This window comes from Pleurodeles waltl, chromosome 6 (assembly GCF_031143425.1).
Source record: "Pleurodeles waltl isolate 20211129_DDA chromosome 6, aPleWal1.hap1.20221129, whole genome shotgun sequence".
In the NCBI taxonomy this organism is placed as follows: domain Eukaryota; kingdom Metazoa; phylum Chordata; class Amphibia; order Caudata; family Salamandridae; genus Pleurodeles; species Pleurodeles waltl.
In genome coordinates, this window is record NC_090445.1 from 984,727,141 (window position 1) to 984,748,513 (window position 21,373).

At 45.3% G+C, this 21,373-nt stretch overlaps 1 protein-coding gene across 1 annotated transcript in view; it reads left to right on the forward strand.

The window, feature by feature from the left end:
* KIF20B (kinesin family member 20B) overlaps window positions 1-21,373 on the forward strand; it is a 434,415-nt gene that overhangs the window by 130,220 nt on the left and 282,822 nt on the right. The window contains exons 14-15 of the mRNA XM_069239865.1: window positions 2,842-2,981; window positions 3,645-3,798. Coding sequence (XP_069095966.1) covers window positions 2,842-2,981; window positions 3,645-3,798 — 294 coding nt within the window. The remainder of the gene's footprint in view (window positions 1-2,841; window positions 2,982-3,644; window positions 3,799-21,373) is intronic.

Below are 21,373 nucleotides of genomic sequence, written 5' to 3' on the forward strand. Positions count from 1 at the left end.
TTATTAATGCTGTTGTAGTGGGCAACCCATGCCGCCACTGGGATGACCATGTCAAAGGAAGTTTTGCATACCCTGAAAAGAAAGTCCGGTTAACAGCCTTTCAGAACAGTGCTGAGCTCTTCAGGATGGAGGCTTTTGACAGCGCTTCCCAAACTTCCTCCATCAGAAGAGTTTTCCTCACCTCCAGGGTAGGTTTATAGCTTTTTCTGGCGTTAACTATATCACTTTCCGAGCGTGGTCTAGTAGAGAGGGCCAGTTTTACCTTCTTGTGGGACATTGAGAACACATCCTGAAGAGGTTGTGATTTCAGATTACATTTTTCTCTTTGGCATCTTAGTGTCCTTATTCAAATCTGGTCTTCCGCTCCTACCTTCAGGGTTGTATCCTGGCTACTGTTTCGTTTGTTATTTATAACCTTTGCAGTTCATATTCATGCATTTAAATTTTCTTTAAAGACTTCATCCTTCTTCCTACTTAGGTAGTAGGCATGTTATAGCTCTCTAACACTAGATTGTATCTTCTGCTGTGTTTCTGTTTTGTTTTACAGAGCTGAGTGTAAACATGGTTGTAACCAGATAAACAATGAATATTAAAACCTGTGCTAGTTTTTGATGCACAATCAAATGATGTTTCTCATTTTTGTAGCTCCTCTGCATTAAAAATATTTTGGCCGCTTGAGTTTGATTTTGAAATCGAGGATCTTGGTATTACAATTTAGACCTACCTCAAGCATAGCTCTTAGGGTCTTACTGGAAAGTATTCAAGATGGATTGCTGTTTCCCAGCTTGGTCATGGTACTGCTATACACTCTGAACTAGGTTAGCTCTTCAGTTCTTTATTGAATCTCTGTGATCTTCACAGAACAGTGTTTTGGAATCGAGGCATTAGTGATAAATGGGCTGTGACCTTAATAGGTCTTAGCCTAGCTTCTGGCTATAAATGTCACTGCGGTACAAACCACAGATAGGAACCAGTCAGGTTGCAACATTTTGTTTTCGTACAGCTTTTCTGATTTACAATACTCACTCCCTCAGCATTCAATACATCTTTCAATCTTCTCGCCGTTCAGTAACCCAAAACCCATTTTGTGCTCGTACTTTACTGTGTTCGAATTCTTTGGGTTGCAAAATGAATACACAAGTTTTATTAGTACCCCTTATTGGCCCTTGCGGCCCTTATTTAGCCTTAATTTCCAGGCATTGCTGTCTCTTCTTTTCATGGGTCTCCTGTAACTTCCCTGACCTTCAGCAACCCCATTTTAACCACCCCAGTTTTAAGCTTCTCATTTTTAGATTGCCCCATCTAACACCAACCTTTTTTCATGAGGGTGAACTTAAACAACCCTGTGGCTTCAATATAGTGATTCCATGTAGGCATACCCTCATACTCTCCTTACATTTCAACCCTGTGTTCTTTGACTTCATTTATGCTTTTCATCCCTTACTCGTTATTAGATTCATGATGACACAGAGATGTGTATTTGTGAGTAAAATGCCCAATTTGCCTAAAAAAAACTTTTTTTACTTCTATTGGAACTTCATTCACATATTCTTGACTACACTCATTGGAACCTTTTGCATCTATGGATAGAGCCTCTGGGCAAATGAGGCCCGTCTGTGCTTTGCGACTGGGGTTCCTAACAATGGACTTGTCTACATACACAAGGAAAAAGACTTTGGCTGCATGGTTGGGGCTTGGAGCAGAGATAGCGAGTATCACGGTGAGCTAGATATCAAGGAGGACATTGAAAATAGTAACAAGACTAAAGAGGGCTATGAACCTTTCCGAAATGTGCTAGGTTAATGCTGGGATTTATGTGGCAAAAGGGTGAGTTAGCAATAGCAAGCTGCCTTATTCAAAGGGCAACAACTTGAGCGACCCACCTATGAAAGTGCATTACCACAAATACATGCTCACTAAAGCTTTACAAATGGAAGATAATCACACTACAATAGTATCCTGACCTCACATCTTACTTTGTGTAGACCCATGTTCACAAGCATCTAAACATCATCCTGTGGTCGAGTTTCTCCTAAACAGAAATGCCGTGGGCCTGTCATAATGAGTGAAGTACCTAGAAAGATGTGAACAAATTAACAAACACAAAGTGGATGGGGCGACCTTTCAGAGAACATTGGCTAGTCCAAAATATTGGACTGGTCTGGGCTGGTGGATTAGGATGCAGAAGCGTGGCATTGTCATGATAAATAAATAGGTTGGACATGATGTGTGAGGACCGAGGAAAGCTAGCGACTAGAGGGCAGGATAAGAACTGAAAATTACAGGTTTGCATATGAAGGTGTGTGTGTGTGGGGGGGGGGGGGAGGAGTCATCAGAATGTACTTCCCTATGTCTGGTATCTGAGAGACAAAGTGGGAGGTGACTATTTTTCTTTGGTTATACAAGGATGGGGTTTAAACATAAGACAGTGCAGTTTCAATTTAGGCTTATTGAGCGCTCGAGAATGGCCTTTGGGAACCCCAAAATTTAGGTGGCCTGGGATCGAGTTGAATTATCAAAGGGCACAGTGTGTTGGAAGTGGCTTAGTATCATACACTCTTGACCTGGAGTATAACTGGATGTGCCGTTTCCCTCCTAGAGTATGATTGACGACCAGTGCAGTTTACTGAACATGGTTTTTTTTGCTGGATCAGGTAGTACCAATTTGTCAAATCTGCCCACTTTAGAGTTGCTGTCATTGGAGAGAGCAGAGAAGAAACATTAGCTGTAAATACTTTCCTTGGCATGGGCAGATTAACTTAACACATGCTTAAATATGCATTTAATGTTTTGCTTGTTGACTATATACAAAAAAGACTTACTCTTTCATTTCTTTCTTAGCAACTATTGGATTTAATTGAAGATTTGCGGAAAAAGCTTGTAAATGAGACTAAGCAAAACTTGTTCATGGAGATGAAAATCCGTAAAGAAATTGCTAAAGAATTTACTGAGCAACTTGTGCAGAGGGACAGCGATTTCAGGTAAAGTACAATAATGTTTAAATCTCTGTATACATGGTGCTAGGTAGTTATTAAAAAATGTTGAATTTGTTTGAAAGGTTACATTTTGGCACACGGCCACCTGCAGTTTGTTGGGTGTGTTCGGGTATGAAAGCAAGAACGGCTAAAGATTAAGGCATTGACATCAGCGTGTAAGGGTTTCATTTATATGTGGCTCCTTTGTGTCATTTTACTGGCCGTACCGTTAGTGCGGTGTCACCTGTTGACATGTGGAAGCACTGCTGTAAAATTCTCCCGATCCACCCTGGCAACCAGAGAAATACTAAAAGTTGGGGAATCTGAGGATAGAGTATTCACCTGTAAGAGAATTACCAAAGGTATAAGTAAAGTCAAACCAAACCATTATGAAACTTTGAAAACGTGTGCATCTCCCATATGGGAACCCTTCTGGCATTGAAACGATAATGGCCTAGTGAAATGATTTGGAGACGTATAGAGTAGAAGGAAAAACGCAAGTGTGCTTGAAATGGAGACCCACCGCTTGCAAACTGTTTTTTAGCTTCTGTGCTAAAATAGTTCACACGTATTTCATTTGCAGTTCTTTTTTGTTGTTGCCTAACGTGGTACTGACGGAAACTGGTCATGCATTGATAAAGAGGCGTGTGTTCTACTTTAATATTGCAGCGAAAGCCTTAAAAAGGAGCGAGAGTTGCTGGAGGAGAGAAGCGATGAACGTTTGGCAATCTTTCAGGACTTAGTAAGCAAATGCACCAAAGAGCAAGAGTCTTCAGTGGAGGAAATAACTGCTGAATCCTCCTCCTTACATGCCACAGCCAAGGTACGTTTGTAAAGGACTCCCATTTCTTGCTAGGAAAGTAGTATATAAAGCTTTACAAATGATGTGCAACATTTGTGAAAGCACACATTTGTTATAAATTAGATAGACTCTTCCACCCACCCCCCAAAAATATAGTACTTTTGTTCAGTATAATGGTGCAAAATTTGATTTGTGTGCCTATGCTTTTATATACACTACTAGTGGATACTTTGAAGTTCCATGGGGGTGTTAGAATATTCGACTACATTAGCCAGCAGACCTTTTAATTGAATTTCCCTTTCTTATTGTCATTTTCATTTGTTCATGCCAAGCACCTTTTATAGCTGTAGTAAAGAACTTGATTTTTGTTTAAATCTTTTTATTGTTACTTTTAGTAGAGAATCGTACATACAGTCATAGTTGTATCATATGGGACATACAGTGGAATCTTGTAATTTGACATGCCTGCCCTTTTCAGTGGCGAGCAAAAGCACTGCAGAGCGAGTTGCGGTCGCAGAACGACAAATATAGGTGCCATGCAGCATTCACAAACCATGCATCTACTGGATCGCAAGCGTTGGGAGGTGGGCAGCATTGTGTAGCGATGAGACAATAATACAACGGTTACAAACGAATTGCCAGTACTGGTATAAGTGCATGGCAACCAGCTATAGCAACACTGCACGCTGTAGCGTGCGTATGATGAAAACATTACAAACTGCTTATTCAGAATATGAAGACGGCAAAACAGCAATAACTAACATGCTAATACACTTCATTACATTTCCGCCCTTAGAAATAGACGCACATCATATAAGCACCTCACAGCAGGAGGCACACCAAGCGTAATACAGGAAATTCCGTTGTGTATCAGAGAACAGCCCTGGTGTGCGAAGAATTATACAGCCTAGTGCCCCCTTCAGATTAAAACTGCAGGGGATGGCTATGAGTCATGTGGCGTAGATACATCAAGATCATCTGTCTGGGGATTTGCCATTATAGCGTCCCAGCTGCTAGCCATGGGTTGCCTCCGTAAACCCATGACATTCTCACGATGTAGCGCCACATTCTCAGCCTGCACTCAATTTGTGAATGAGCAAATCCAGGCTACTAGGTGTTTTTTGGGGGGGTGGGGGGGAGGTGGGGGGAGGTGATTTCCACCTGCCTGTGATCAATCGTTAGGCTAGGATGAGTTCCAGGTCCGTGTAGCGAGATGTGAGTTTATGCTTTGTGCTTCTGCTGTAAAGCCCCAATGTACACACCTTCAATGTATTAAATATGACTTTGTCTGTGCATTGCGTTAGGTGCCTCATTACCTCATCCCAGTACAACTGCAAGCGTTGAGAGGCCCTGAGCATATGTACTGCATCTGCATCAACCAGCTCGCAATGTGGACAGGCAGCGTTAGAAGTGTGAAAGTACCTGTTTGTTAGAGGGGGTGAGGTATGTCTTGTTCACAATGTACATCTGAATTAATCGGAACTGTGCATTCCGTGGGATATAAATAGGACGCTAGTACAGTAGACCATTATTTATCAGAGCAGGCCTCTCTAGTACATGAGACCATTCTTTATCGGAGCAGGGGCGAGCAAGTTTCGACTCCCACCTCATGTAGAGATGCGAGCGTTGGTGTCATATGTACGCGCAGAGAGTAAGCCATTATGCAGTACTAAATGTGGACCCGGGCCCATGACATGAAGGTATTCTATGGTCAGGTGCATAGGAGGTTCACTAGATATCTCTCCCCACTGCTGCTTTAGTGCGCCAGTAAGTGATGCGTGTATTAAGAACTGTCCGGAGGTGGACCTGTTTCCACTGCCAATCTATCATATGATAAAGGAACTCTGTCACTATACAGATCACACACTGTCAGTGCACCCGCTGCCGCCCATGAGGTTAGTTCTGATACAGTGGAGAAGCTGTTCCCACGCGGCGTACCCTGTAGCGCCAAATCTGTGGCATAGGGCGTGACTGATTAGGTGAGGCAAAGGCTACGCCTGTAGCATCTATGCACCTGGGGTGCGGAAGGTTGGTTACAGGGGTGGAACAACCGGAATATACTATTTTGGGTCCAGGCTGGTAGTGATGTAGCGGTGTCTGCAAGTTGCCATGCAGCACGCCATTTCACAACCCATTGGAGTTGGGACGCTAAATAATTGTGCTTGAAGTTAGGGATCGCTAGACCTCCTCACTCTGTGGGTTGGTACAGTTTACAAAGTGCCACACAACACCTGGTTTTGCCCCATACAAAGCCCCCGATGTCCCCCTCAAATGAGCTAAAAAAAAGGAGCGCAAATATACAACGGCAGGTTGACGAAGTAATATAGGAGCTGAGGGAAGGCCACAATTTTCAGTAGAGCCGCTCTGCCCTCTACAGATAAGGACAAAGTTTGCCAGAAGGTAATCTGTGCATGCAGCGACGCAACAGCACACATCCACTGCTAAGGAAACCAGAGCGGAGACAATGGGCATCCTTGACGCGTGCCGTTACCCACGCAAATAGGGTCTGAAACTAGTGAGCCTGTCTTCACTCTGACTGTTGGAAGCATGTATAGTTGTCGAATAAGCTTCAAGAAACATTCCTCAAAGACGTAGCGAGGCAGTACAGTGAACAAGTACACCCACTCCAAGGAGTTGAATGGCTGCTCCAAATGGAGGACCAAACAACCTGCGGTAGGCCACGCCACTGAGGCGCATGCCATTATGCGAAAAAAGCATCAGATGTTAAATGTGTTTCTGTCTGGCACAAACCTGTTTTGGTCGACATGCACTTAACCAGGCACCATTGGGGATAGGCGATGAGCTAATTTTTTTGCCGGGATTTTATAATCTGTGAGGAGTGAGGAGATGAGGAGTGCCTCACAAAGGGAGGCTGGGAGCCCAGATGTTTCCAACACTTTGGCTTAAAGTGAGTGCAATCGAGGCATAAGTAACGTGTTATAGCCTTTATAGAATTCTGCCGGGACTCCAGGGCCTGGAGTCTTACCAGTCGCTAACATCCTTATCATCTCACGTATTTAAAGGGGCGTGATAGGAACATCCAGCTCCTCTCTCTGGTCGTAGATGAGGGAGGGAAGGAGCGTTGTAGTTAGAAAAGAGGCAATGGCCTCCGATGCGGACGTCATGGTTGATCGGTATAGGGAGGTATAGAAGCTTATCAGCTTCTGATGCATCTCATGCTGTGTGTATAGCGTAGGGCCTTTAGGAAAGCGGAGCACTGCAATGGGGCTGCCTGGGCGATCCTGACATATTAACCTCTCCAGGAGTGAGGCAGCCCTATCCGCAGTAGTGTGTGTTTTGGTCGAATGTGTTGTGTAGTTATGGCAACGCAAGCGTTGAAGTAGGGTGAGGGGGTCTGCCCTTCTCTTTAGCCAGTTTGTGACACGTGGTGCGGTTAGTCACTATCTTGTTCTCTATCTGCATCAGCTTCTGCTAAATACTCAGAGTTTGCATGTCTAATTTAAGCCTTATGTTCCAGTGAAGCCCCTTGCAGTGCCCCCTCAGTGTGACCCTAAATGCATCCCATTCCGTAGAGCGTGCTGCAGTAGTGTCAGTGTTAAGGTTTTGTTTTACTATTCTGTGTTCCCCCAAGTCTCCCGATAAAAATGGTACCTCACTTGCGTGGGTAGGCCTAAAGCTCGCAACAGGAAACACAAAATGGACACATCACATTTTCACAAAGAAAACGGAGCAGTTTTTTTTTTACAAAGGGCCTAGCTGTGGATTTTGGCCTCTAGCTCAGCCGGCACCTGGGGAAACCTAGAAAACCTGCGCATTTCTGAAAACTAGACACCTAGGGGAATCCAAGATGGGGTGACTTGTTGGGCTCTCACCAGGTTCTGTTACCCAGAATCCTTTGTAAACTTCAAAATTTGACCAAAAAAACACTTTGTCCGCTCATTTCGGTGGGAATCTGAGAGGAGCCACAAATTTCCTTCCACCCAGCAACCCCCCAAGTCTCCCGATAAAAATGATACCTCACTTGTGTGGTGGCCCAGGTGCCTGCAACAGAAAAATGGCAACACCTGTAGAGATTAAAGGGATAGCACAGCGAGTTGCTAAGCTCATATTGTTCTTTTATACATCTTTTAGGCTGACTCTGCTTTGGGGACCCACACAAGTGAGGTATCATTTTACGTGGGAGACTGAGGGGTAACACTGGGTGGTAGGAAAATTGTGCCACAGCGGAGATCCTACAAAGAAAAGTGAGGGAAATGTTTTTTTTTTTTAAGCAAATTTTGAGGTTTGCAGAGGAGTCTGGGTAAGAAACTGTTGGGGATCCAGGCAAGCCACACCTCCTTGGACTCCTTGGGGTGTCTATTTTTAAAACATGTCTGGGTTTGGTAGATTTCCCTAGATGAAGTCCGCACCCAGGACCAAAATCGTAGGTGCCCCCCCCAACACAGGTAGTTTTTCAGTAGATCATTTTGGTGTGTCCACATACTTATGTGATGTTCCAAACACTAAAATTGTTAAAAGAAGCGCACTTAGGTTATGTTAAAAAGACCCCTCACCCACCAACCAAGTTGGTGGCATGCTTCATCATCGGGGTCCCACCCGAGACACCTAGCGTGTCACAGGTGTGCTGCATCGCCTGATTACAGCGGAGCAGGTTTCGTCATTTTTACCACACATACTGGTTGGATTTGGCATGAGGGTGAGTGATGGTTCAGTGGATCAAAGTTTATTAACAAGAGATTTCACAAAAATGAAATGCACTGTTAATAACTGAAAGGCCATAAAACGGAACCAATGACTCAGCTCGTGAGCTGTAAAGCCACGACATGGCACCATCCGCTTTACAGTCCATTCACACACCTTTCATACATGACCTGCACAAGACCATTAATGCTGCCAGCCACGGGCCCAGCACATTACAACACTCGCATTGACAGACAGCGCCACTCAAGGGCCCATCACTCACATATGCCCACATGCCTGATAGAGCAATCACACCAGCTGATGGGAGTGTGTGGACTGGTGTTTGGCTGGCAGTGTGTTGCAGTGGCCAACAGAAAGTCAATATGTACACAGTCAGCCAAGCGCCACTCCACACACAATGGCATCACTTTTTTTTGTTTGTTTTAAAAACCAAGAAACCACTAACTAATCAGAAATAATTGCAAAGCTACAAACACAAAAGCTCTAAGTACATGACAGAAATGCCAACCATGAAACTGAACACATGAAAATATAAAACTGGCAGTTTACACTCATGGTAGTTCCCAGTAATTTTTCTGGGTGTGGTAATTCTTGAAACAACCACCCACACACATCCCAGGCTTTGAAGGACAATCTGGGCAGTACATTCGAGTCTCCCTCCGGATACCTCTTCGAGCACAAACTCTACATTTCTTAGCTGGAAAATCTTTTATGGGCGTGGGAGGAATGTGCTCAGCAAAGTGGCTATCTTTCAATCTAGCCACATCCTCCACCACTGCTTCTCTAGGAACTCTTGCCTGTTCCACCACAATAAGGCTCTCTATCACTGACTCCTGAAATTTCACAAATGTCATCTTTGACTCTGGAGACCTATCCTTAAACACAATAAAGGCTTTAAAAGTTGCCAAGTGGAAGAGGTGAATTGCTAACTTCTTATACTGCTATTCGTAAGTCTTACATTTGGTCTAAGGTTCCAACCTTGGATCAACTTTATCTACACCTCCCATGTGCTAATTATAATCTAAAATGCACACAGGTTTGCGCACTTCAGCAACCTGGCCCCAAACAGTCATGGGGAAAGTACTCTCATCATGGATGATACTTAGCATGTAGACATCCCTCCTGTCTGAAAATTTCAAAGCTAGCGGCTCATTATTCCGCAAGGCACTGCACTGTCCCCTCAAGTTTTTCTTACAGATAAGCTCCCTTGGATAGCCTTTCCGGTTACAACAAATTGTGCCACAAGCAACAGTATCCACTCTAAACCATTCCTTGAACAACTGCACTCCATTGTAGAAGTTACCTACATAAAAATGGTGACCTTTGTTGAACAGTCTACCAAGTTCCCACACAATTTTCTCTGTAACTCCAAAAGTGGGAGGACAACCGGGGGGGGGGGGGGGGATCAATACTGGAATCCCTACCAGTGTAGACACGGAAACTATACACATATCCTGTACTACTTTCAGACAGCATATACAATTTGATTCCATATCGTGCCCTCTTGCTAGGAATGTACTGCATAAAAACCAAAAGACCCTTGAAGAGGACCAAAGACTCGTCCACAGCTATTTCTTTGCCTGGAACATAGACCTCTGAAAAACGATTTACAAAATGATCAAAGACAGGCCTAATCTTAAAAAGACTGTCAGAATCAGGGTGATCTTGTGGCAAGGCTAATGCATTGTCAACAAAATGCAGCATCCTAAGACTAAGCAAATACCGATTACGACTCATGGTTGCAGGAAATATAGTTGTTGCCATCAAGGGACTAGTAGACCAATAAGAAGCCAGTGACTGCTTCCTTATCAACCCCATCAAAAGAGGCAAACCCAAAAACCTTTTCATCTCCTCCAAATTTGTGGGAATCCATTGGGTAGCTCTAGAGTGTGGCCTAAGTCTAGCAGCGTTGTCCCTCAAATACTGCTCCGCATACAAATTAGTCTGCTCAACAATCTCTTCCAAAAACACATCATCCATAAATAACTCAAAGAAATTGACAGGCAAAAAGTTCTCTGTATTGACTCTACACCCCGGGAGACCAGTAAAGGAAGGCAACTCTGGCTGCTCCATGTTTGGGGCAACCCAGAGTTCAGGTCTTCTAATGGGAAACCTTTCAGCCTCAGGTTGCTGCACTAATGGCACATCAGTGTCCTCCTTTAAAACAGGCCCTTCATCTGCACTGAGTGGCTTCCTCATCAGAAGATTTCTCTCCGACAGAAACGTCACTGCCAGAATCTATCACTTCCAAAGGGGAGCAACCCTTGGCCAAGGGGCTGCTCCCCGACACAGAAACATTGAATATAAACAAAAAAAAAATCCCTGGTGTCTAGTTGTCATTCCTGCTGCCCGATCGCAATGTGATCGTGCAGCAGGAATGCTCAGAGACAAGGGGAAAGGAAAACCTTTCCCCCGATGCCTCTTTGATAGAAACCCCCCAACCGCCGGAGGAGAAACTCACCTGTTTCCCCGAGGTCACGATTGAAGCAAATGGCTTCCAGTGCGACCGGCACCCTGTAATTTCTGCGCGCTGACGTCGGGGGGGGGGGGAGATTGGAAGGGGAAGGGCTTCCCCTTCCATCCCTACGTTGGTGGGGGTGGGGAGGGGAGATGCAAGGGAAGCCCACGGAGGGAGTGCTAGGAGCACTCTGCCGGTGGACGTAACCGTTACGTCCCCAGCACAGAAGAGTTAATGGGCACCATGATAGTGACAGCAGGTGTAGAAGGGGTGCACTAGGAAATGTAGAGTTATAGCCCTGTGCTGATGTGTGACGATGGGACTGCTTGGGGGGTAACAGGGCGAGCAGAAGATAGGTTTAGCATGTGTACAATAGAAACATGTAACAGACAGCAAAAAAAGCAAAACAGTTAATACTATATGAGCAGGACACCAACCGAGCACCCACCCCAAACCAATGAGTATCTGATACGTAACGGTTCTACTTAAATACAATGTATATGGGAGAACACAACAGTCCTCAGTACTACATGACCACAAGCTACAAACAGCAAAGAGCATCAGTAGATCCGAATGTATAGTCCTGGGAGGCAGGCAGGAGCAGCCCCTCACTACACAGTCTTCGAGATCCCGAGGCATTTGTTGTGTATTAGACCTGCATCTTTTGGCGTGTTTCCCCGGTCTTCTTGCCTTCTGACCTCTTGTTTTTATGGTAAGCTGGACTCTGTTTTTGCTGGTTTGTCTCTGCGCATTTTACAACTGCTGATCAGTGCTACAGTGCAAGTGCATCCTATATCAATTGTATTGGTGATTGGCTTATCCATGATTGGCATATTTGATTTACTGGTAAGTCCCTAGTAAAGTGCACTGTGTGCCCAGGGCCCGTAAATCAAATGCTACAAGTGGACCTGCAGCACTGGTTGTTCCATCCACATGATTAGCCCTGTAAACATGTTTCAGGCCTGCCACTGCTGTGTCTGTGTGTGCAGTCTTGCACGGCCAATTCGATCTGGCAAGTGTACCCACTTGACCGGCCCAAACCTTTATTTTTAGTACATGTAAGGTACCCCTAAGATAGAACCTAGGTAGCCCCAAGGACAAGGGTGCATTGTATGTTAAAGGAGGGACATATACTGATGTGTTTTACATGTCTTAACAGTGAAATACTGTCAAATTTGTTTTTCACTGTTGGAAGGCCTAGCTCTCTCATAGGTTAACATGGGACTGCCTTTAATATCCTTAAAGTGTATTTGCCCTTTGAGAGTAGATAGAAATATGGAGTTTGGGGTCACTGAACTCACAATTTAAAAATGCATCTTTTAGTGAAGTTGGTTTTAGATTAGTTTGAAAATGCGACTTTTAGAAAGTGGGCATTTTCTCACTTAAACCATTCTGTGTCTCTGCCTGCTTGTGTATTCCACGTCTGGGTCAGACTGACTGTTGGGCTGTTATGAACTCCCTCTAGACAGTGACACAAAGGGAGCTGGGGTGTAGCCAGCATATCCTGACGAGCCATCTGGGCTAGAGTGGAGGGATAAGTGGATAAGTGGTCACTTATACCTGAAAGGGCTGTGCCTGCCCTCACACAATGCAGTCTCCGACCCCCTGGTGTGTCTGGGGCCAGGCCTATAGAAGGCAGGATCTTGTCAACAACAGAGACTGTTTTTTGAAGTTGGCCTACTTCAAAGGCAGAAAGGGGTATACGTAGTGGAATCCCCCCCCCCCCCCCCCCCCCCAAAAAAAAAAAAACAGGCTTTTAGAATACTTCTGGATCAAGAGGAACTTCTGCCAAGGAGAAGAGCTGAAGACCTGGAGGAGCAGTACTGCTCCTTTGCTGTGTGTGCTTTGCTGGTTTGGCCTGCAGTTGCTTATTCTGCCTTAAAGAGAGCAAAGACTGGACTTTGCTGTGTATCCTGCTTGTGAAGTTTCTCCAAGGGCTTGGAGTAGAACTTGCCTCCTGTTTAAAGTGTCAGGGTGGTGTCCTTTTGTAGTGTTTGCACTGTATTACTGTGTGTTATGTGCAAATGCTTTACACATTGCTTCTGAGATGAGCCTGACTGCTCGTGCCAAGCTACCAAGGCGGGTGAGCAGGTTTTATCCGAGCTGGGTATCCTCCTTATCCTGACTAGAGTGAGGGTCCCTACTTTGACAGGGTGCAAATTGTCTGCCAACTAGAGACCCCATTTCTAACATTGTGTGTTTAGATCTTGAGACATATGTTCATTAGGGAGAAAAAGGTATGCATACAATTATCCTGCACCAAATTATGCTGACATTTGGCTGGTGATTATGTCAGTGTGCTGCAGCGCCCGCCGACTTTCCGTTATGATCTCCCCCAGATTTGGTGTCAACTTAGGAGCAGTAAGCCGGTCCCCATCTGGTCGGTGACCACCGATCCTTTCTGTCTCCATAAATTTGGGAGGTTCCGTTGACATGTAGGCTGTGTGCATTGAGCCACTTCCAGGTGTTTTCCGCAGAGTCAAAGAAGTGCGTGGTACTTCCCACCACCATACGAAGAGGCGCCGGAAAAAGAAGGGAATATTTCAGGTCAAGTTCACGGAGTCTCTTTTTCACTGCCTTAAATGAGCTACACTGCATCTGGCACTGTTATGGTGGAATCCGGAAAGAACATGAGACGAGCATGGTCTACTTTTATCTTAAGAAGTTTTCTGGTCTCACGTATGATTGAGTCTGTATCTCAAAAATGCAGCAGTTGCAGCAACACCATTGGTCAGGAGCCGGCTCTGCGTGGGGGGTCTCCTGGATGGAATCTGGTGTGTCCACTCTGTAGAAAAGTACTGCAGCCAACGTTCCATGTATTGTGTTGCTTAACGACCTTTTATACTCTGCAGCAGTCCGACCACCCGGATGTTATTTCTCCTTGATCTCCCTTCTGCATCTTCATCTTGCTACTCCAGTATTCTTACATGATCTAGAGATGAGGTCATGTTGCTGGTGTGTGGCTGGAGATCCATGAGGGCTTGTTCTGACAGAGCAGAGTGTCTGCCAGTTTCCGGTAGTCCACATGCAGCAAAGTAAGATCTGACGCAGCACTGTCAATTTTAGCTTCTAGTGATGCTCTGGATCGCTCTATGGCACCTAGTACTGAGTCAAGTTTGTTGTCTAGCGACGTTGACTGTGGTGGAGGTGCCACTGGAGTTCTGTTCATGGTAGAAGCAAAGGGGGGGTCACTGATAGGTGCACTTGGGTGCCCTGGGTGCAAATTGTGTGAGCGCCCATGACTGACAGCTGTACTCCAAGGCTGTCCAATAAATATGGAGGCTGGTGGCGACCCAAGTTGGGTTAGCACGGACAGGGGGAAGGAGCGCAATAATAATTTACGACCTGCAATGTGGTAGAGGCTGTATCAAAGATGTGATGTGTGACACGTTTTAGCAATTGACTGGTTAGCGATAGTTCCGTTTTTGTCTTTTACCTACTGGAGCGCTGAGAATTCCACTGCCACACAATGCGAATTTTGGGGGCAAGGGGGGGGAGTTGGCCTGCAAGAAACTTAAGTGGCGTTGATGAGTTAATGAACAATTTCATTTGGGGAACTCCTTCTCAGTCATGCGGTTGACCTTTGGTTTGGGGAGGTAGGGCATAGGCATGCATGAATAGCTCAGTTCACAGCTGGGGTAATGACATGGTCTTGTTCCAGATGCCACCATGCATTGAAAGTTTTTGATATTTCTAATGAACATATTTTTGGTGTTCCTGGGAAGAGTGTAGCTCCTACGTTTGTCTATTACTCTCCTGTATGCAGAAGCGCAGCGGTTGTTAGATATAGCACTTTGAGACTGGAGCACCAGTGCTGTTAATGCACTCTTATCCGCCAAGGAGTCGTATGTTATAAAGCAGGGGTCTCCAACGAGTAGCTCGTGAGCTACGAGTAACTCGAGCTACCCATAAGTAGCTCTCCTTTATGTAGTACAGCCTACAAAAACTGAAAAGTTCATATTTAAAACAAACATGTAAACTTGTCTGATGTGGTCAGTATTCAAATTCTAATAATATTTATATCTCTGGATGGTTTTCATCAACATAAGTAGCGTTTACTACTAAAAAGGTTGGAGACCTAGGAAGGGTGTGCCAGGTTGGAGGGTAGGTGAGTGAAAGTAAAGTTAAAGTACTCTGACATGCCTCCTATTCCAACACTGCCACATGATGGTAGTCTCCCAGACCCCACCCGGGCTCCGTGACTCAGTTGTGCCCAGCCAGGACTCAGACCTCGTTGCAGTGCCAGCAGGGCAAGAGCCCTTTCTAGATAGTAGCAAACGTTTGTTGTGGGACTGCACGGGACCAGTGTGAATGTCCAGATAAAGAGTAGGGAGGGCGGAGTCGCCGTCTGGACGATATGACCCCTGAACCCTTTCCCAGCAGCAGTGCCACACTCACACTCACCTGCTTTCTGCTCGCCAGTCACCAGGACCTTCCCAGCCCTAAACGAAGGAGGCCTCTGCTAGGCACCACACTTTCCAGGCCTCAGTCCACAGCAGCCCCACCAGCTGCAGGGCTAAGCGGGTCAGGCCAGTCTCTGACAAGGGCCGGCAGCAAACCTTGGGCCGCCACAGACAGCGGCCCTGGCAGTGGGCAGGGGCAGAGAGTCCCTGCACCGCACAGTCAAGGCTGTGATGCACCACAGCCAGCCACAGGCCTCAGGCCGGTGCAGCCCGCGCTGGCAGTAGGATTGCCTGTCTCTACCACGAGGTCACTGGCTGTTACCAATCAAGCGGGCCATGCCCCGCTCCACAGTGCAGAAATATTTGAGCCAAGCCAAACCGCAGCAGCAGCACTCCCAGGACGGCGCAGCACAGGCAGTCTGGGTGTCTGATTCTCTTGAAACTGCTTGATGTTTGCAGGATAATGGGGCCGCCGCGTCTCAGAGTTCGCTCAAAGAGTGTCTGCCATTTTGGCCTTTGTTGGTCACACCCCCTGTAGTAAACAACTTGCTAGAGCCATACTTTGTTATACACATTAATTCTCTCATTTCATTTCATAGTAGAGAATAGGCTAGGCTGAACTGACATAGATGGAGCGGATGGAGCTTTGGCATCTTGTTGATGCCTTTACTGCTCTGCAGGTGTAATGTTTTGCTAGTGCCTGCTTCCCATTTCGGAGTCTGAAGTTTTCAGTGTTTTTCTGATTTCTGGGAGAATGTCTGGATGAGCTAAGTGTGGGCAAGTTAAAAAAAAAAAAAAAAAGTAACATCTGCATTTAGAGGACTTTCTGTTTGCAACCCTAATTTGAGAAGTCTCCAAAGGGCCACTCAGTACAATAATATGTAGTCTTTGAGCATTTGAGTATGGCTTGTAAACGCATTCCCAGTGCAATTTGTTATGTGTTTCAGTGGAGTCACTACTTTGAGATCACCGTGAATAAGTTGTTAAAAAGTAAACAAGGTGCTCGGAAAAATGTCTTGTTTACTACTTTACTTCTGGAACAACATAACCAAAACTGATTTACTGACTTTGATCAAGGTTGCCCCCCTTGTTTAACAGAAGCACCCTATCTGTGATTACAGTATTTGGTTGTAAGACAGAGCCAGAGTGTTAATGGAGACCATTTGTTCCTCTTGTTGCCGATGCAGAGGTTCAAACTCTTTTTTTAAATTTGTTTTTCTTCTCCAAATCTAGCTTTCCTTCCCTTTGACAAAGTTGTCTCCAAGGCTGGAGTTGGGAAATATTAGGGCAATAAGGAGTTTGGAAAATATTAGGGCAATAGGGAAGACAGGCCTCTGATTTCCTTGACTCTGTCTTAATATCTGGCAATGACAAACAAATGTTCACACACACTCTCACACACACTCTCACACACACTCTCACACACACTCTCACACACACTCTCACACACACTCTCACACACACTCTCACACACTCTCACACACACTCTCACACACACTCTCACACACACTCTCACACACACTCTCACACACACTCTCACACACACTCTCACACACACTCTCACACACACTCTCACACACACTCTCACACACTCTCACACACTCTCACACACTCTCACACACTCTCACACACTCTCACACACTCTCACACACTCTCACACACTCTCACTCACACTCACTCTCACTCACTCTCACTCACTCTCACTCACTCTCACTCACTCTCACACACTCTCACTCACTCTCACTCACTCTCACACACTCTCACACACTCTCACACACTCTCACACACTCTCACACACTCTCACACACTCTCACACACTCTCACACACTCTCACACACTCTCACACACTCTCACACACTCTCACACACTCTCACACACTCTCACACTCTCACACACTCTCACACACTCTCACACACTCTCTCACTCTCTCACTCTCACACACACTCACACACACTCACACACACTCACACTCACACACTCACTCACTCACTCACTCACTCACTCACACACTCACTCACTCACACAACACTTGATTCTGCTCTGGTCTTCAAGAAAAAGATCACCTGTTAATAAACTAACTCATAGGTTTTCTTAGTTAAATAATGTATTGTATGCAGCTCAGTTTCAGCAAAACGGGAGCATTGACCTTTTTCGCGCCTGTGCATGGTTGCTGAACATGTTTATGATGTAGTTCTTGTCCTTCTACATGAGAGAAAATGGCTCGTATGGGGACGTTTTTCAGATAATCACAATGTGAAACTAAGACCTGGAGTGGTGTTGTGTCAAGTGGTTTAAGTGATGACCGTGTTTCCAGTGCCATCTGTATCCACATGCTCTCAAAATATGATTGGAAGTGTGTCCATTAATTACAAGAATCTTGCAGATGGGCAAAAGGGTGTTGTAAGTAGCTTACCATGCCTGAGTGAGCCATAGCAGGACCCCCACAAAAAAGCACTTCTAGATAGAGACTGCACTTGTACTTAATTGACACCATATGGTAAACAAAGGAGTATTAGTGCTGAAAATTCCAGTGTTTACTGGCATCTGAAAACTAGTGTCCATGTGGAGTTTTTTTATCAGGTATAATCTGTTTTCATTGAAAACAGGAAACCCTAATTGTAATGAACCGTTCAGTCCTTTACAAATTCTCAAAACATGCTGTGAGAAACAGCACATTGTTAAATTTAAATCAGTCTCCATTAAGACTAAGAGCTTTGAACTATCATGTGCTCTTAAACAATGTTTCCTCATATATCTTTGTATGCTGCTACGGACTTGTAGCTTTTGTCTTGGAGCTTTAGTTTGGTTTATTTGGAGAAGATACACAGCAATAGGCAGTATTATGAAGTTGCACCTATTGTGATCATGTCTGATCAAGTTTGGATTACTGCATCATTCTATTATGGTGCGAATATACAGTGCTTTGCTTCTCCCTTTGCTAAGTTTGGCCTCTAATATCACATGTTTGAATTTCTCTCTTGCTTTTACAAAATATTGTGAAAGCTTTGACACACATTGCAAGGAATGGCTCTGTAAAGCAACACACAACAGTCAGTGTTAGATCCGCGCTACATCAGTGTCAAAGGTCATATTTATGACAGCATCTTTTGCACAGACCATGCATTGTTCACTTATGGGCTAACCCACAAAGATTGGTCCAGGCATTGTATCATCTGTACTCTGACCTGCCCAATCTTACCAGCCCACAGGAACTGCTTGCTGTTCATGGTGGTCCACAAGCATTATCAGCTCGTTGTGCTCCTTTTTAGCTTTATCAGCACCCCTTGGGTATTCACCAAAGCGATGGTGGTGGTTGCAGCACACCTGCGGAGGTTAGGGGTCCCAGTTTGCCCCAGCCTTGACTACTGGCTGTTGAAGATGGGCTTGCCCCAGGCAGTCGTCTCCCACCTCCAGAATATGGCACCCCTCCTGCATTTGCTAGGGTTCACTATAAACGTTTCTAAGTCAAACCCGATCCCCTCTCAGATGCTTCCTTTCATCAGAGCTATTCTAGATTTAGTGCGGTTTCTGGCATAGCCTCCATAACGGCAAGTCCAGGATATTTGAGCTATGATTCAAATATTTCAGCCTCTGTCCTGGATTTCGGTTAGACTGACTATGGCTGTTGGGCCATATGGCTTCCTGCATCCTGCTGGTGACACATGCCCGCTGGCATATGCAGACTTTGTAGTGGAACCTGAAGTCCCAGTGGGCACAGAATCAGGGCAATCTCTCCGAAGTGGTTCAGATATTCGCAGGAACTGCAAAAGACCTGCAGTGATGATTGTTGGACTGGGATTGGTTCAGTGGCAGACCCCGCTCCTTTCCTGTGCAAGAGCGGACAGTAGTGATGGATGTGTAACTCCTGGGCTGGGCCGGCAATCTGGGAAGAGGTAGAGCTCAGAGGACCTGAGCCTCCGGCAGAATCTCTGCTCCATATCAACTTGCCTTAGTTGAAAGCAATCTGACTGGCATTGAAAGCCTTTCTTCCTTCCATCAGAGAGGCTAGATCAGGTGTTCACCTACAACACCACTGCCATGTAGTTTGAAAAAAGTAGGGTGGGGTAGGGCTGTGATCCCTATCATGGCGGCATGTACCTGGACAAGGCTGGAATGTTCAAACATTTCCCTGGTGGCCCAACATATGGTGGACTCTTTGAATGCTAGAGCAGACAAACTCAAATGTCCCTGCCTAACGGATCACAAATGGAGGCTCCATCTGGAGGTGGTGCAAGGTGTCTTCAGAGATTGGGGAGAACCTTGGCTAGATCTATTCGCCACCGCCAAGAAAGTGCAATGTCAGCACTTCTACGCTCTGAGTTTCCAAGTGACTCTTGCTTGGAGACTTTTTTTTTTTTCTTTCAGCTCGAGTGGAGCTCAGGCCTCGTATATGCCTTTCTGCTCATAACACTCCTGCCCAGAGTTCTCAAGAAGATCAGAAACAACAGAGCCTAAATCATTCTTGTGGCCTCAGATTGGGCACAGAGTATGGTACCTAGAACTCCTGGGCATGATAATCGGTCCTCCGTTCGGGCTGCCCCTTCGGGAGGATCTACTGTCTCAGCAACTGGGCAGGGTCCTGCACCCGTACCTGTGCATGCTCTGCCTTTATATGTGAAGATTGAGTGCGACAGTTGACAGGTTTTGACCCTCCTCCTGAAGTCTGTGGTGTCATTCTGGCAGCCAGATGTCTCTTAACCAAGACGGTATACGACTGCTGTTTGGACATATTTATGGTTTGGTGTACATCCAAACAGGTTGATCCCCCTTTCTGAAGCCTTATCTAAGGTTTTGTTGTCTTTTTCTCTCCTTGGCCTGGCAAGGCTTTTTTCTGGGCACAGTTAGAGTACGTCAAGCCATATTGGCGTTCTTGTGGTGTCAAGATCAGCCCTCCCTGTTTAAGTCACCAATTGTGACTCGTTTTCTCAAAGAACTACAGCATGTGCTCCCTCCAAAACCCTTCATCATGCACCAAAGGGATTTGAGCTTAGTTTTAACTTTCCTCATGTGTGTGCTTTTCCAGCCCTTGCACCATTGCCCTCTTTGTTTATTAGTCTTAGAAACTGCCTTTTTTTTTTTTTAGTGGCTATTACACTGGTCAGAAGGGTTAGTCAGTTGGCAAGAGCTTTCTGTGGACCCTCCTTACCCATCGTTCTAACCAAACTGGTGTTGAGAACATGGGTCTCTTTCCCTTCGAAAGTGGTGACACCTTTTCTTGTGGGGCAGACCATCATCTTGCCTACCTTCTTTTCCCTGCCTCACTCTTTCAATGAAGAAGTGACTCTACTGACTGGACCCGAAAGAAACTTTGTTTTTCAAAGTTGATTGTACCAGAGAGTTCCAGGTTGACGATCAGCTATTTGGATTTATTATAGCAACAAAAGGAAAATTAATAGTTGTAGGTAGCTGGCATGGTGTGTGGTGGACACACACGAAGTTAGCACCTTATACCTTGTCAAGGCAACCCCTGTTAGTGAATTGGAGACAGTTCTAGGAAGCCAGGGCTCTCTAGATGTAGCTGTGGATGAGCAGCCAAGACTTATCTATCAGACATGCAAAGCTTATGAGCTTATGCAATACACAATAGTGACACAGTAACTTATCACACATAAAAGGAACCACACAATGTGACCAAAAATAAAGGTACTTTATTACAGTAACACTACACTACATTACTTATAGGCAGCCCCGCGCCCCACTGGAGGCAACTATACTATATATGTATCTATATGTGTATGTGAGAGAGAGAGAGTGTGTGTGTGTGTGTGTGTGTGTGTGTGTGTGTGTGTGTGTGTGTGTGTGTGTGTGTATATATATATATATATATATATCATATAATTAGCATAGGAAACAACAAACATTGGCAAGGATTGTAGAAAAATAGGGCCCTAGGAGAGGGCCAAACCATATACTAAAATAGTGGAATGCGAAGTGAAGCCCCCCCTTCCCCCCCCCCCCCCCCACCCAAGGATATGGAGTAGTTAGAGGGGAGCTAGGAGAACTCGGGACCCCAAGAGGTTAGTACGTAAGGGTTATTGATTATTTGGCGCATACTTTACTCCCGCATTATTAT